The sequence below is a fragment of the Larus michahellis genome, chromosome 1 (assembly GCF_964199755.1).
Source record: "Larus michahellis chromosome 1, bLarMic1.1, whole genome shotgun sequence".
Lineage (NCBI taxonomy): Eukaryota > Metazoa > Chordata > Aves > Charadriiformes > Laridae > Larus > Larus michahellis.
Window position 1 is genome coordinate 209858598 of NC_133896.1, and position 17076 is coordinate 209875673.

The following is a 17076-nucleotide window of genomic DNA, read 5'->3' on the forward strand; positions in this document are numbered from 1 at the left end:
TTCCGCCCCCGCGGAGCCCCTCGGCGGGGGCTGCCCGGCCCCGACCCCCGGCCGATGCTGGCACAACCGTAGCGGCCGCCGGACGCCCTCGTCCCACCCCCGATCTGTCAAAGCCCCCGCGGGGCCGTCACCGCCCGGGGGGCCGGGTGGGGGTGGGCTGGGGGCGCGGGGCTGACCGCCCTCCGCCCCGCCGCCAGCCCCCGGGCTCGGGCTCCCGCCGCTGCCCCCGCCTCCCCCCCCCCTCTCTTCCCCCCCCACCCCCCCCACCCTCCATGCGGCAGTGAGGACCGACCCATCCGGAGGGCCAGGACCGGCAGCCAGCGATGGGCGACACGGCTCCCCCCCAGGCCGCGGGGCTGGGGGCCGGGCTGCTGGGGGGGGGCCCGGCGGCGCCCCGGGTGCACAGCGCCATCGTGGAGCGGCTGCGGGCCCGCATCGCCGTCTGCCGCCAGCACCACCTCAGCTGCGAGGGCCGCTACGAGCGCGGCCGCGCCGAGAGCTCCGACCGCGAGCGGGAGAGCACCTTGCAGCTCCTCCACCTGGTGCAGCAGGGGCAGGGAGCCCGCAAGGCCGCCAAGCACCCCAAGGCGGCGGCGGCGGCCACCGGCGGCGGATCGACCGCCGCCGCCGCGCCCCCGGACTACCACCAGCACCTCCTCAGCAACGGCGGCATCAACGGGGAGCAGCCGGCGGGGGAGCAGCGCGCCTCGGCCCTCCTGGCGGTGAGTCACAGCGCCCCCTGCCGGCGGGGAGGGGCGGCCACGCGCGGCTGTGAGGAGGAGTCGAGTCCCGTCCCGTTCCCGTTCCCCTCAGCGCCAGGCGCGAAGGCGGGGTCGGCGCCCGGGCCCGGGCCCGTCCCCACCCGAGGGGTGTTTTCTGGGTGTCGGTGGCGGCCCGGCTCGGTCTGCAGCGCCTTGTGTCCCCCGCCATGGTCCCTACCGGGTGCCGGCCCCGCCGTGGCGTCGAGGGTGTGAGGAGCGGTGGGGCGGGTCTGCCAGGCTCGGAGCTGGGGAGCTGAGGGACTTGTCCTCCTCGAAGGGATTTTGGGGCTGCTTGGGGTTTGTTGGTTGTTTTTTTAAACTAGGTTGTGGTCCTAAAAATGCCTCACGTGCCACTCCGCCAAGGCAGTGAGCATCTCTGAGGAGGCAAACACTGCCGGCACATCCCCAAGCCGGGGTGGAAGTGGCACTAAAGTATTGCCCACGTGAAAAATTAGCACCACCACCACCCCCCGCCGCCCCTTTTTATCCTGTTTGTCAGGGCTTCGTTTTCACTGGAGGCAGAAGTTGGCTGCCGCGTCCCTCGGAGTCGGCCGATGCTCCATACAGGAGGCAGTGCCCAGAAAGGAGAGGCCGTGCGTGGGGCTTGGCCACGTTCCACAGCCACCGGCCGGCCCCCGCAGAAGCAGCCCCAGCCGCGTCCCACCGACCGACGGCGTCTCACGCCCGGTGCCCCCAGCACCAGCCCCACCAGAAAGGGATGGTTACGATCACCCGGTGCGTTTCGTGCAGCAGAGTTACAAGAGTTTTCCAGGCGCTGCCGCTTTGTAAATGATATGTTGACCTTTTTCAACTGGAAATTGCTCGGAACATGTCAAGGAGGTGAAGCCTTGTCTCCTGTTACTTTATTACGAGCAGTCCGTACACCATGCTTTCGAAGGCGTATGCTGCCCTGTGCCGCTTTCCAACTCTTAGTTCTCGACACACATGCGAAATATTAAGAGGAGTGACTGCGTCCTGATAGGCCCGTGGCTGCTATTCGAACGGCTGAAAATAGATCGCTCCCTCCGCTCCAGACATCAAACCTATCTTTCTTTAGTGCCTGACGTATGCTAAAACGGGACCTTTGTTGTTGTTTCTCCCTTCTCACCTGGGAGTTCGCCACGGTGCGTGGATCGACGTTTGGGGCTGCGTTAGTCAGCATCATTCGTGAGAGTGATGATGTAAGCGTTAATGCGATAACATTGTGTCCGAGGAGAGTTTAGGCGCTTCGACCTGACTCAGTGTTCAGATTAAATCTCCCCACATTCCTCGTCACAATCAAGAAAGCCATTATCTTATTTTTCCAGCGTGTATTAATGAAATGCTTTGCACTTGTCTTATGGGAAAAAAAAAAAAAAAAAAGAAAGGCTTTTGCCTAATAATCTGCGTCCCAGAAAAATCCGCTTTCTGAAATCAGGGAACAGGCCTGTGTGGTGTTTTTTTTTTTTTTGCTTTCAGGTTTTTTTTACTAGTTGTTACTATTATTATGAAATAGCTGGAGGCAGCTGTTTGAAAGTGCTAAATGAAACAACTCCAAAGCAAATATTGAAAGATTTTCATCTTTCAAATGCAGAGAGGTTGTCCTTGTTTCTGAAGTACCGCTAAAGATTGTTAACCTGCTCTTTGCTGGGGAATGCCATGCACGGCCCTCGCTCCACGTTGCGTGTTGCGTCACCTCCCAGATAACTCCGCACGTATGTGTCTTTGAGAAGGGAGAGGTCTGAACCAAGTCCCCCTTGTTTTTGCACGCTAGCATTCGGTGGCGTTCGGTAATGCTGCTGACAAGGTACGTGACTTCACTGAGCCTGACGTTTGGGGCCCTGAACCATGTTTTGACACTGAAGAAATGCTGGCTCATGAAGCAGTATTGTTGTAATGGTATCACTGCACATCGCTGATCCTCCCACTCTGTGCTTGACACAGACATTCTTCATGTGCTGCTCTGGTAGGGCTGTCTAATTAAGGAACAGAGAAAGGCATTGGTTCAAAGTCACGTCTCTGTGTCACGGAGGCACATGTTCCACTTACCAAGAGCTCCTTAGAATGTTGTTGCAAATATTAAAAAGGAAAAGCAAACCACAGGGTGTCTGAGTGGGATGAATTCAAGCAGACGAGGGTAATGCACCAGGTAGCAGGGCATTGTGCTCTTGTTCTTGAGAATTCAGAGGGCAGGAATGGGCCAGGAAATAATGGGGGTCTTGCTTTCGCTCTGGCCATAGCTGGAGGAGGAATGTGCTCTACCAGTTATTCCAAGGGTACTTGAAAGAGGAAGTTACAAGGCAGGCTAAGCCTGGTACCCTGTGCATTACAAAGGGTGGAGAAGAGAACCGTCTCTAAGGCAGCAGAATTCATGCTTTATGGTGTGTTTCCCAAGAGGAAATCCAGTGGAAGCCTTATTTGCACAGATGGTTATTCCTTGAATTCCAGCCCTTTTGCTTGAAGCAGATCGTAGATCTGAGGTGCACAGGGTCCCTGGAACAAGGCGCGCCTCTGAGCTTCTTCTGTGGCGGGTACAGCTCTGGCACAGGGAAGCACAAGACAAGAGCGTCTGTGCGAGTCTCACACTGAGCATGTGACATTGGACACATCTCTGACTCCACTGGGGGACTGTAAAGCTCCACTTGCCTTGCTGTAGGTTCACCAGTTAAAAAAAAGCTGCACCCAGATAAGCGCAAAGGTAGTCATAACTCTCTTTGGGGAGCTCCGTCTATCAGGACGGTCTTTGTTCTGAAAAACAAGATTGTCCCCATGCTTCCTCTCCTGAAAATAGCTGGGTTGTTTCCTTTGCTTTGCAGGTCCCACCGCTCTCGTTACAAGTGCTCCTGCCATGTTTAGTGGCACTGGATGGGTCGTTTACACAGTTGGACTCAAGAGTAAATATTTGACACTCGATAACATTTGAAACGGCATTCACTTGAACATATCAAAGAGCTTGAAGTGATTATCTGACATTGTTGATACTATTATTTGATGATTATCTTTTCCCAATGGACATTTTAAAACCAGCAGAAGGGAGAGCTTTTAGTGAGGTTTGGTTTGGGCTCAATTTGGCAGTGTTACTTTGATTTTTGAGAAGCCATCTTTGGCAGCAGCATTTTCTAATTGGAGAGTGGAGAGCAGATGTTTTAGCTGGACCAATGGATGTGGGTGCATGTCAAGGAGAAATTTATTCTTCGGGACAGAGCTAGGAAAGCTTTTGTACTTTCTGCCTCCCTGCATTTCCCAACAGTTGACATTTGTTTATTTATATGGTGGTGTTATTTTTCATGGTGCAGAGTGGAACAGATATTTCTTTTATACATACATCTATATGTATGTATATGCCCTCCAGCACTTAGCTGTTTATATTATTTATGTTACATATAAACAGTTAGCTCTGGAGGGCATTCCTCAGTGGCTTAAGCATTGAACTGGTAATACCAAAGTTCTTGCACCGCAGTTTCAAATCTCCGGCGGCTGATTCATTCCTTCGTTCTTCTGACATAGGCTGAGCACTGTTCATTTTGCTCTGTGCAAGCCCAGAACTCTGTTTCACAGGCATTATTGTATTTTTCTGGTCAGGTTCTATCATTGCAGCCATTACACCGGTGGCTCTGAGTGTGTTAAGCAATGTTTGTCATCAGTCACAGGTGACTTGTTCTACTTTCACTCATCTTGAAGTTGCGCTGAATTTAACATTATAAGGATTAATTAAAAATATTAATTAACTATATTAATATTTTCTGTACTCCAAAGAGGGACTGTGAAAGTGGCCTGCTCCCCAGAGGAAATGGCCTCAAGATGCGCCAAGGGAGGTCTACATTAGATATTAGGAACAAATTTTACACTGAAAGGGTTATCAAACACTGGAACGGGCTGCTCGGGGAAGTGGTAGAATTGTCATCCCTGGAGGTACTTAAAAGACGGATAGACATAGTGCTTAGGGACATGGTTTAGTGATGGTTTTTGTCAGTGTTAGGTCGGTGGTTGGACTCGATAATCTGAAAGGTCCCTTCCAACACAGACAATTCTATGATTCTGTGATTCTATGTAGTCTGCAAGCAGGTGAAGAAGAAAAGGGAAAACAGTACCATAAAGATGATGTAGCCAAGGAAGAGGAGAATGGTCTAATTCCTCCTGCTCCCTTAAATTCTCGTCAACGGCAGTACAAATCTGGAAGAGTCAATGAGTTTGTCCCAGTTCCCTGAGGAACTCAATGGAAGACAGCGTTGTCTGACTGGTGCCAAGAGCCAAGTTTGGCTTGTAAAACCTCAATTTAGGCAGCTATTTTATGTGGAGATCCTTTCCATGATCCTGGAGGTCCTGATTTTTGTTTCCTGACTTTTTTTTTATGATGCAGTGTGCTTGCTCCCCTGTGCTTGCATTAAAAATCCTGAAGTATTTTAAAAGGAAGGATTGTGCTCTGGTATCTTTGGTCCAAGTACACACTTCCTGATTCTCCCAAGCTCTTTGCTTTGTTTGCTAGTTGGCTGCCAGGGTACCCTGCAGTTGCATTTTCTGGTTCTGAACGTAGGTAACTTTTGGAAGTGCTGTGAAGCAGGTGACCAGCTATGGGGTGAAGTGACATTATGGTGCAGGTGGATTAAAGCACAAACCATTCTGTGAAGCTGGAGTTTGGCACCAGAGCAATGTAATGTTCGGTTTGTGAGATGATGGACCACTGTCTGCTCCTTGTGCTTCTGCAGGAGCAAAGCTGTGCTCTGATAAAGATAATTTATGTGGCCCAGTCAGGTAGAATGAATGTCACATTGCCTTTGTGGCTAGAAACTTTGATCTGCTCTCATGGGCCCTCTGGCCTGCTGGGAGCCACTTGGTTAGGATGGACATGGGTGCCATTTAAAATCTTTGTTCCCCTTGGCTGTGAGAACATTCTCTGAACCAAAATCAAGAAGAGCCCCTGGAAGTTGCATAACTGTTATATTTAATGAAAAGTTTAGCAAGTGAATTTGTTAAACGTATGTTAGTGTAGGAGCCTTTTCAGTCCTAGCTCTCCCATCAAATCACTTGCCTCCTTTGAAGTTTTTTAAGCTTTGAATACATTTAATGAAAGTCTCCTCCGTTCTGAAACTGTTTAACAGACTGTTTCCACCACCAGAGTTTCGCTGTAGGTAGCGAGCAGAGGAACAGTTTGTCTGCCTGGACTTGACATGCTTTCCGAGGCCAACCCATGGGCTCCTTAGCTTCCCTGACTATTACAGCATGTCTTCTGACAGAGCCCTCACACCCCCTGCGGTACTCAAATTGCATCTCTTGTGTGAAGCACCACAACAAAGGAGAGCGATATGCAGCTTGTGTTTCTTCTGCGCTGAGAAGTGTGACTCCAGCAAAAATGCTAGCCACTCTGTGGGGAAATCTGAACCTTAGAAAGGTACATCTGAGTCAGAGAAGCTGCTTGCTGAAACTTTGACTTATCTCACTATTATTACTTCTCCCCTTGCAAAGAACACTGCCCGCAGAAGGTGTGTGTGGGGTTCGGTTAGCTTGCAGTGACCAAAAAAACCCCAGCAACTAGGTTAGTCGGTTAGCAGGTTGAGAAAGGCCGTAACATGCCTCTCTTCCTCTTCCTAACTGCTGTCAACGGTCCTTTCTACCAAGATATCATCTTCAGAATCCAATTGTTGTCTGCCTTTCTTATCGAGTATGTTGGCTTTTACTGGAAAAGAAGGGCTCCATCCTGGTCCCTTTGACAACTTTGGGAAGGGTAGTACCTCCACTGCTCCATTTATATTGCACCTCCTATGTGGTGTCGGAGAAGCTGGAAGCTGGCAAGCTGCTCCAGCTAACAAAGCCCTGGCATAGGTGTGCTAGCTCTGCCAGCAAGCATCTCTGTGACCTTGCACATGTCCCCCTGTTGTGCCACTATTTCCCTTCTATGCTTGAGCTCTTCAAGCAGCAGCGTCTCACTGCCTAGCACATGGGACCCTGGTCTCCGCTGAGGGCGCAAGTCTACATGATAATGACCTGACACCGTCACTTCCATGGAGTTCAGGAAGGTGATTAAAGAAACCACGAGGCAACACTTTAGAGGGCACACAATCAGCTCCATGGTATGGAAGAGTTTCAGCCACCTGGCTGCTCCAGAGAGAAGAGGAGGAACAAGGTCTTTGCTCTTTGGCCTCTCTCTGGTGCCTGCATGTCAGCATTCCCCTGTACAACCCCCCAGGCATGTCCCCAGTACAGCTTCCCAGCAGCAGTAAGGTGAAGCTGATGGAATTCATAGCAGGTTGGTATTTTCCACAAATCTGAATCAGTGGCTGTAAACCTGAAAAGGATCTTAACCATATCATGCTGCTACAGTTTGGAACAGCTTTGAGCAGTGAAAGAGGTAGTGGCCTTGACTGCAGAAAAGAAGGACTTGGTGCCAAGTGAGATTTGGATCACTTTTTCAACTTAACAGTATTAAAAGACAGAGTTTTTCAGGGTTTTGGGGTTTTTTTGTTGGGTTTTTTTAGGTGAAAGCATAAACTATTTATGCCAGGGATTTCCCATGAAAAACTTCCTATAGCCACTTGAAAGCCAACTTGTGAATTTGTCATACTTTGTCAAGTTCTTCCAAAGTATTATTAGATGCAGGTAATCAATCCATAACTGTACCAAAGTGTCAACACCAATACCTAACACAAAATACCTGCAACTCTCAAAGAACAGGTATTAGGTGAGCACGCTGTAAACTAAAAACTCAGTGTTTCTACTCTGGCTATAGGATCTATTTAACAGATTGCTTCTGTTATTTCACTTCCGTAAACCTCAGTTTCTTCTATGAAAAATACTATTTATCACCTCTGTGAAGTGCATTGAGATCTGATGGTGAGTTTTATGGCTTAGAAGCCGAATTCATTATTGATGGAGCCTAAGACAGGATATTTGAACGTTTGCTTTGGCAAAGCTGCAGGCAATGTGTATGAGTTGGATGGATTCTTCTTATTTGACTTCTGTGTTTTGAGCCTTTGAGGTGCACTCAGATCACCTTTTCAGCCTTTGACCCACAGGTATGAGTACTGGAAATACAAACCCAAATGAGTCTTTTACATAATCGCATGACTCCCAAAGCTGGGGGTTTTGTGGCATCACGTTGCTAAGCTTCACAGTAAAAGTGCAAGATGTGGCAGTGCCCCTTCTTTTTAGGAGAGAAAAGCATTTCCCAACATTTCATTCATAATCGTAAATGTATGCTTCATATTTTATTGCTTTACTTGCTCTTGATTCTGCATCAGTTTGTACTCAAATTAGTCTCCCAATTAAGTTGGGTGTGGCCAAGCACTTCATGTACTTGATGCTCCAGCAAACTGGGAACAAAGCTGGACTGGAACAGAGCGCATATACGCAAGTCATCCGCTCTCCGTTGAGGCTGCAGCTGCACCCCAGCAGTAGCAGGTGGGAGCCACCTTGTCCTGCACATGTTGCCTCCCATCTGGTAAGATGATACTGTAGTAATGGAGGAAGGTTCATGTCTATGGCTTGGGGTGGGAGGAAGACTCAGAAATATTTCTGAACTGAATGACTTACACGAAATTCCAGCACACTTACTGAAAAAATATAATAACATTTTGTTTTTAATTTGAAAATACCTTATGCCCATGGCTTCACATACAGGCGCTGGCGTTTCTCTGAAGAAATTCCTTTTGTTCAGAAATGGCTCCTGTGGCTGTTTTTATCTCTGTCACTCAGTTATCGTTCTGATGGGCTTGCAGAGAAATTAGTACCAATTAGAAATCCGCATGAAAGTGCTTCTGACACAGTGAGGAGGCAGATTTTGCAAACGCATTTACCTGCTGCCTGAGCCTGAAGCTAACTGGAAGACCTGGTAAGATCCTGGACTAGCAGATGGAACCCCAAGAAGGTTCATCGTGGCTATTCTGTTTTCAAACAAAACATACTGTTTTGCAAGAGTTGTCCCTGTGGTACCCTGGCTTTATTACAGAGCTCTGCCCGCACCTCCCCAGAGTAGGTGTTACACAAACACCCAGTGAGCACCGTGCCCTTCCCTGCATACCTTGGGGCCTCAAGAGACAAGACAGACAAAGAATGGAAGGAGGAACAGAAGCACAGAAAGGTCAAGTGTCTTGCCCAAGGTCAAACAGCAGGTCAGTGGCAGAGCTGGGAACGGAGCCCAGATTTCCTGACTCCTAGTCCAGCACTCTATTAATCATCTCTGTGCTTTGTGTTCTGCGGCCTGTTACTGTCCATAGGAAATGTGAGGATGGCTTTCCGACAGCTTCAGAGTTACTTCTTAGTTTTGGAAACTATTGATCATCAGCACGCTATTGAGATAAAGAGGTCACGTACTGGACATAAGCACTAGAGGATTCAGAACTAAGTGCTCTAGGTATCGATTTCATTCCAGGACACTGAAACACCATATTTCATAATCCCAAATGTTTCTTCTAAGTCAGATTTGTTATGTCTTTTTTCCCTTACATTGTGTACAAAGTGGTTTGTTTTTACAGAGTTACTCATGACAGTTGAACTCCTACATGGGTGCTTGGCCTATAAATTATTTCTTGCTTCAAAACGAGTTACAACAGTTATTTAGTTAGCAGGGCTTTTCTTCACAGAATTTACCAATGAAACAGTCAGAAAACCAGAGTCAACAGTCCTGAGACGCTTGTGATTCTTACTTATCTTCATTCTTTACCCTACGATGTATTCAGTTTTCAAAGCCTTTCAATGGAATTATCTTGATCACAGAGTTAATTACACCTGTGAGATTTTTTTTTCTTCCCAAAAATTTTGACTCAAGGCAAAACTCTGGCTACCGTGGTAATGACTTATCGAGAGTCTCTTGTAAACAATAGTATAATCACTTTCTTATAGTCATGGCAACAGTGTTTAAGCAATGAGCTTACTGAACACAATGTGCACTGTCTCCACTGAATAGCTATTGCAGCGCTGAAGTGTATGCTGCTCATTTTCGGAGGACTCGGGGACATAAATTATTCAGCAAAACAACACTGCTTCAGAAAGCGTCTTTGAAATTGTATTTTGTACTAGCCGAAGAAGGACGCTTATCTGTGCTGACGGGGCTGTGTTTAATTACTGCATGACAATACTCTTTGGGCCAGCTCCGATCCCACTGAATTTAAGGGTGCCTGTCTCAAACCACTTGAGAACTGGCTATGTGTCAGCAGGGTCATGCTTCTCCTGGTAATGTTTTCTGCCATGTGCAATCCCTAATGTGGGGGGCAAAATGGCTCAGGAGGATGCATCCTGCCCATATGCATGGTGTGAGAGGTGGTGACTGGGTGCAGAAGGAGGAATCTGTTTTAATGAACAAGGGGTTCACTCCAGCAGGCCAGATCCCTTCCTGGGCCAAGAGGATCACCTGGATTCCTGTTCAGTGGGTTGGGGAGACAACTGAGAGAGTGGATGGCTTCACAGGAAGTGTCGGAATTGAACCCCAAGACAAGGAATTGCCTCTGGGTTTTCTGTTTATTTTGTTTTTACAGCTCTCTCATTCAAATAACTAGACCTGGAGGAAAGACCTTGTTGGCAACAGTTGTTGTTTTGGGATGAGTCATTCCACCAGATTTCAGAAATGCCACCCCAGTGACAGTTGGCACAAATGCTGCATGGGCTGTTCAGTTTATGTTTTTCACTTTGGAAAATCAGACCATTTATTTAGGGTTCTGTTGCTTTAGAAACCATCTCCAGACACTCCAATTCCTTCCCTTCCCTTCCCTTCCCTTCCCTTCCCTTCCCTTCCCTTCCCTTCCCTTCCCTTCCCTTCCCTTCCCTTCCCTTCCCTTCCCTTCCCTTCCCTTCCCCTCTTCCCTCTTTTACCCCCTTTCCCCTCTTTCCTCCCTTTTCCCCCTTTTTCCTCTCCTTCCCCCCCCCGCCTTTTTTTTTCCTTTTTCCCCTTTTCCTCACTGCTATGGTATCTCAACATCTGAGCTTCTGAGTCTTAATTCTGATCTGATTGGTCCCTCCTGAAACCACCTATGGGAAGCACTGTGGACATCTTGTGGAACATCAGCCTCATGCAGGATCAAGCTCTTTATCTCTGGTCATTATGCTAGTTTATAGTAAATTATTTTGCTTTCCAGAGAAATGCATTCTCTCTGCTTCTCAAAAAGCTTTTGGTTCGACATCCTTCCAAGCTAGATACACTTGGTCTTCAGCATGGGGCTGCTTACCTCTATGGCCCAGTTCCCGGAAACAGTTATACATGTGCTTAATTGTGCACACATGGGTAATCGCACTGAAATCAAGATGTGTAGAATTAAGCACGTCTAGAAGTATTTGCAGGGTTTGGTCTTTGTTCAACAAACAGGCCTCAGCCTGGCTGAAGCCCACTATGTGCTACAAAAAGAAACTGAATTCAAAAGTAAGTTGCGTATTAATTATCAATTGACTTATTTCCTTAAACCAGTTAATTCTGTATTTTTAAAAACTACTCTCCATTCTTCCTGCAAATCCAATTGCCCTTCCTTTCACACTCATTTTTCCTGCCCTCTGCTCAACTCCCAGCAGACCTGAGCTGCCAGCCACATGATCCCCTTTCATAATGATTTGAGTTCCGACATTTCTTTTTTCCTACTAACTTTCTGTATTACCATAATGGTTCCTAGGACAGATTTTGGCCAGCTTTTAGGGAGAGAGAGAGTCACAGTGTTTCAGACCTTCATTTCCAAGTGCAGTATTAAATATAATCCTTATAATTATAGCACTGCCACTTGGACCACTGTAGTTCAGGCTATGTCAATATGTCGTCAAAAGCTCTCTTTCTCAGGAGCTGGAACTCAGTCATGTTGATTGAATTGAAATTTGATGGCCAGCAGCTGCAAACACACTCTGGCCCCATCCCCCCACCTCCCTGCTTTTTTTTGCCTTTTACCACAAAATCCTCTTGCTTTCCATCAAAGCCATGAGTTTACAGAACAGAGATAATGGCTGATTCCAGGCTAAGTTATTCTGGGCTACCCCTTTGGGTACGTCTAGACTGCCCTTCGAGGAGTGCCCCGAGGCAAACCTGAAGGCACAATCTGCTATCTGTGCCCACGATGGTGAACCTCAGATCACAGCCCTGGGTGCAGCACGAACGCCATCCTCAGACTACACTTGACCATCCTCCGTGTTAGAGCTCTTAAGATGCCATTAGTGTCGCGCTCCACAGCTAAGGAAGCTGTAGACACGCCTGGGACAAAGTCTGTGAGGCTCCTGTGTGAGCAGGGCCGGGAGCACCGCAGTCCTCTCCCCTCTCGTCACCTTGGTCAGTCGCCATACAGACCTCGCTATTCATCTAAGCAAAGGCATCAGGACCCGGGTAATTCCTAGCAGCAGTTTATACCGCAAGTTTAACACACACTTTTTTAGCCCTAGGGGACCCCCAGGAAAAAAACAGCTTTGAATTGAGGAAAAAAAGATTGGTATCTAGTAGTTGTATAACATGATCCTGTCATTTTTGGTACTCAAAAAATAAAACAAAACCCCAGCATTCATCACACAAAATATTCAAGTTTTAAAAAGTGCCACTTGCCAGTACACAGTAACTACTTCTCTTAAGGCCTTTTAGCCATGTATTTACAGGTGGACCAGAATAGCACTGCAGAAGTTAATCCAGTCCCTTGAGTAAACGGTACGCATTTCTAAAACCTTCTATATATACCAACCATATGTAAGGCCTTTGACATACGTTTGTACTGCACACAATACATCTGAGGGGCCTTGATAGAGTCAGGATGGCTAGTGAGGTCGATAACCCCATCACTAGTGTACTGGATGTGTGTTCGTTCTGTCAAGCCCATGAAGGGTAACTGCATTTGGGTGACTGGTGTGTCGAAAGAGCGATTTACTGAAATGGTCCATGATGTAGTTCTCAGAGCCCTCTCCCAGGACGTACTGTCTGTGCTTGGGTCTCCCACGTTGTCACCAAAGCACAGCCTCTTCGACTCAGGTCAGAAGGACTCTTCACCACAGCTTCACACTGCCTTTTTTGGTCACAGAAGTCACACTTCTGGTAAAGCCCTTCTCTGCCATCCCCCTCCTCCACTTCCCAAAGCTATTAGCTGTTCCTCCTCCTCCACATTCACCCCTCTCTCACCTGGACTATTGCCCTCCCTTCTCTCCTTTCATGCTTCTGACACTGCTTCGTAATGTTGTTTTTCTAACTTGGAAGAAAGGGCCAGAGGGCCAGGCTAACAGAGAGATGCTGAACACATGGTTTCCACATGTTCTCCCCATCTTCCTTCGTACTGCTTCTCTAGCTGTCTTTCTCTCTTTACTTCAACTGGAAATCTAATAATCATGAGCGTATTCTCTCCTCCTCTTGTTAGTTTTATAAAGGACGAGCTCAAAGGTCCTGTGTCATTGTCACAAGAAACTTACAGCAAAAACTTCTGTTAGTTGACAATGCACTTGCAGGTTCTCTGGCCTCTCACTGCAGGCCATGGCTGCTCACAAACTGGGCATGGATTTGTGAATGCTCAGGCTCCAGTTCAGAAAAATACTTAAAGCATATGTATGAGGTTAAACATATTATTAAATACTTTTCAGTTTGAGTGCTGCTTCCTTGAAGTGGGACTCCATATTGGAGAAGGCATCCTTATTGACCCGATTTAGAAAATACTTAAGAGCATACCAAACTTTTCAGAATAGAATTATGTCTATTATCTTGTATTTTTAATGACTCTTAAGTAGGGTAAGGTGGTACGGGCAAGGCAGAAAATGTGGAGGCTCTCCTGGTCATCTCTTACATTTTGACTCGTGCTCTGGAATCTGAGTGACTCTGAACTCCAAATGCATTTTGGTAGTGCGGCTGCCTACATGCCACTGTAATGTTCTGTAAGGTAATTGTGTTGCATGCTCATGTACAGATTATTTAGAGAAATCACTGGGAACAGCTAGAAGTTCAAATCTTTTTGACTTAAAACATCTAGGCATCTAATCTTCTGTGGACTGAACGGAAACCAATGGGAACTGGACACCTAATTGGATTTTTGGATCTCAGCCTAAAATCTCTGGAGTGCTTTGGAAAATTTATCCCTAGGAGATTTTGCATGAGTCAAGAATATTGGCTGGAGACATCACTCACAAAAAAGACCCAACATGTCACATCAGTGCATCAGTCAATGAGCCATCCATCAGTGCAAGAGGTCAAAGTATTCTTTGTATTTACCCAAGAAGTAGTTACCTATTTACTTTCTGAAATGATGCTTATAGTACTAACATGGCATTTTGGGTTGCTGTACAGTGAAAACACTGTTTTTAAATGCCTTGTATAAAGACAGACCTTGTTGTTTCAAAGTTAGAAATACTAGCGAACAAATGTAAAAGGCACGTTTCCTTCCTTGCTAGTATGCGTGGTCTAGGAAAAATTACAAATTGTACTTAGTAAGAGACTGTCCAGTCTCTTTTCTTGCTAATGATGTAAGTGTTGCTCCTTCACAGAAGGCTGAATTATTATTTTATCACTGCATTCTTCTCATCTGTCACTGTTTCTGCTTTTCCTCTGTTTTGGCTTTTTGTTCTTTAAATATATTGCTGAAAACATATTAAAGAAAATAGAATAATTTAGGGATTTACCTGTAAAGGACTCTAGGCGTACCACACACAGGTGGGTTTCAGCCAGAAAATCCAGTGTCAATGCTGAAACTCCATCTCAGGCACACTGTTTCTCATGAGTGCTTGGTCCTTGCTGGGTGCTGGGATGCCTGGACTCCCCAGCACATGTGGTAGCCGTCGATCTTAGCGTGGTGTCAGAGGCCACTGGTAGGAGCTGAGGGCAAAGGAGGAGAGTGAAATTTTGCTGTCAGTGCCCGAGTGTCTCTCTCTGTACAAGGCTATGACATGTAAGGAAAGGAAGCTTGAAAATTACGCTGGGAACAGGAAAGCAAATCAGCACAGAGCAGGATAATCATCCTTTCAAGGAGGAAAAGAACTTGTCTCCTGCCGAGTTCTTTTTTTCCTCTTTCAAAGGGGAAAAAAACCCACCGGTCCAATTTGACCCACTCCACAGCACCAATGAAACAGACACTGAGTGGCCAGATCTCCTGTTTTATGAGCCATATTACATAACATTCATGTTTCTAAAACTTGTGCCCTTCCTTATCCTGATATACTTCGCTTCCTCAGATCAGGCTTTCTCCCTCAATACTTAACCCCTCTTTCCCTGTCACCTTTTCCTGCCTCACAAACCTCTCCATATTCTCACTTTGAAGCTCCTGTTGGCAGCAACTTACTGCGAGTGCTTTGGAGGGGAGTCCAGAGCCACTGCCTCCCACAGGAGCAAGTAGCTACCTGTCAGGACTTAACTTCTTCTGAAATAGTCTGTAAGGGTACAAGATCACAGGAGCAATGGACTTGGAAGCAAAACAAAGCTGCCTATAGCAAGACATATTTAAGTCCTGCATGAACAACTGTGCTGGTCAGAGTCTCTCGTAACCCTCTCTTATCTAATCTAACACATCAGTATCTTTACTGCATTTATTACCTTGTTATCGAGGAATGACAGGAAGGAGATTGGGGCCTTGGTAAAAGCATGAGGCGGAGAGGCAGAAATGAGACATATTGTTGAGCAAAGGTTAAAAGAGCTGCACAAGCATTGCAAACAGCAGACCTTCTTGTCCTTCCCCCATCTCTCACCAACTCTGTGGTGGCAAGGACCTGGTTGCACAGCCTGTTTGGTGCAGGAGGCTGAGGGACCCTGTAGTCCAGGAACAGATTGTTGAAAGGTTTCCACTGTCTTGGAGGGTTTCTCCATCAAAAATCAAGTGCAAGGCTATAGATGTCAATAATTCCTCTGATCATTCGCTCAGGAACATTATTAATGAGTTAATTTTTCTGAGCAGGTCCTGTAGTTTCTGCACCCTTGGATTTCATATGGCTCGCCTGAGGGGAATGAGCTACAGCTATTGCTTTATTTCCAGTTAGTTTTACTTGTGGCACTCCTCAGCAGCCCGTGGTCAGGATGCTCCAGTTAGTCAACCCTCTTCCCCACTGCCTCCCCCTTTCATTTGTTTGTCTGCTTTTGCACCGCAGAAACACTTCCAGCAATTCCTCTTACACGGTGGTTACTGAGGCAAAAGACTGTCCAGTTACCCTCCAGCAGAAACTCAAGCGAGTAAACGCTGAGAAGGATGCATGCTTTGCACAAATGATTCCCAAACCAAGCAGGACAGATCAGCACCCAGAGGTGCTTATAAGGGCCTGTTAAGGACCTCAGGCTCTTTCAAACAGGGGACTGTATTCCTAGGACACAGCATCAGAAATAAAGAGTGAATAAATACACGAACAAAGCTTCCTGCCTCTTAGCCAGCTTACGGATTTGGTGGTGCCAAGTCTTTCTGCAGCAGCCAGGATGGGCTGTTTAGCAGGAGACACAGGCAGTGCCTACCCCACTCAACAGCAGGCAGAAGATGGTCTGCCTATTCATGAAAACTGTCCGGAAAAAGAGAAAACAAAATTAAGCAGGAGTGTTTGGTTCTTTTTTAGCTTCTATTGGTGATGGGCCAGCAGAAAGTAGCACACTTACATGGTGGGGGTGCAGAGATTCAAACCAGAGCCAGTGGTACCTGGGGCTCTTGTGGCTAATGGCAACGGACGCCTCTGATGTCAAGTGGGCAGGACTGCACCGTAAGGTGGGATGACAATATGAAGGACTTCACATTTGTTTTCCCAGCATGGGCTAAGTGATTCCTTGGTTTGTACAGGAACACTAGGAAGATGGTTGAGAGCTTTTGCCCCATCAGTCTGTGAAGAGAGCAAGTAGCTGGTGTAGCAGAGCGCAAAAGTCTGATCTACTGACAGAGAATGGCTTTGCATGCAGAAAAGTGCCCGAATGGCTGGGTACAAAGCAGAAAGTGAACGTACAGACCCTTGACTAGGGCAGGACCCTTCAGTTTTATACTCAATCTCATTATTTTCTTCTAATCAACACCAGTGAGAGAAAGAAGAGAATCTGTACCGATAGCAACAAGGCTGAAATTTCATCTCTGGTTAATAAGCCATTTGATCTTTGCTCTTGTGGTCTCGCTGGAATTCAATCTGATCTCCTCTGGCTGAGGAGTCTCCTTGGGGCTCACATCCCAATGCATGTCTGCAACCACCACCAGCGACTCATGAGGGAGTGATAGGGGGAACATCACGTCCATCCTTAGGCTCTCCAGCCTACCGATGGGAATCCAGCTGTAGCTGAGGCAGACTAATGCAAAACTCCAGATTGCTTTTCTGGCTCTGTAGGTTTTGAGAGTGCTGTGGCAGTGCATCACCCGGTCCCTGGAGTCCCAGGAGGCAGTTGTGTTGTTATGATATGTCTCGGTATGAGCCACTGGCGTTGTGCTAGTCACCCTGTTCACACTGAAGAAAAAAAGGACCAGGC

At 47.2% G+C, this 17076-nt stretch overlaps 1 protein-coding gene across 1 annotated transcript in view; it reads left to right on the forward strand.

The window, feature by feature from the left end:
- Positions 1 to 301: 301 nt before the first annotated feature.
- MAML2 (mastermind like transcriptional coactivator 2) overlaps positions 302 to 17076 on the forward strand; it is a 220008-nt gene continuing 203233 nt past the window's right edge. The window contains exon 1 of the mRNA XM_074571138.1: positions 302 to 722. Coding sequence (XP_074427239.1) covers positions 324 to 722 — 399 coding nt within the window. The 5' untranslated portion in view covers positions 302 to 323. The remainder of the gene's footprint in view (positions 723 to 17076) is intronic.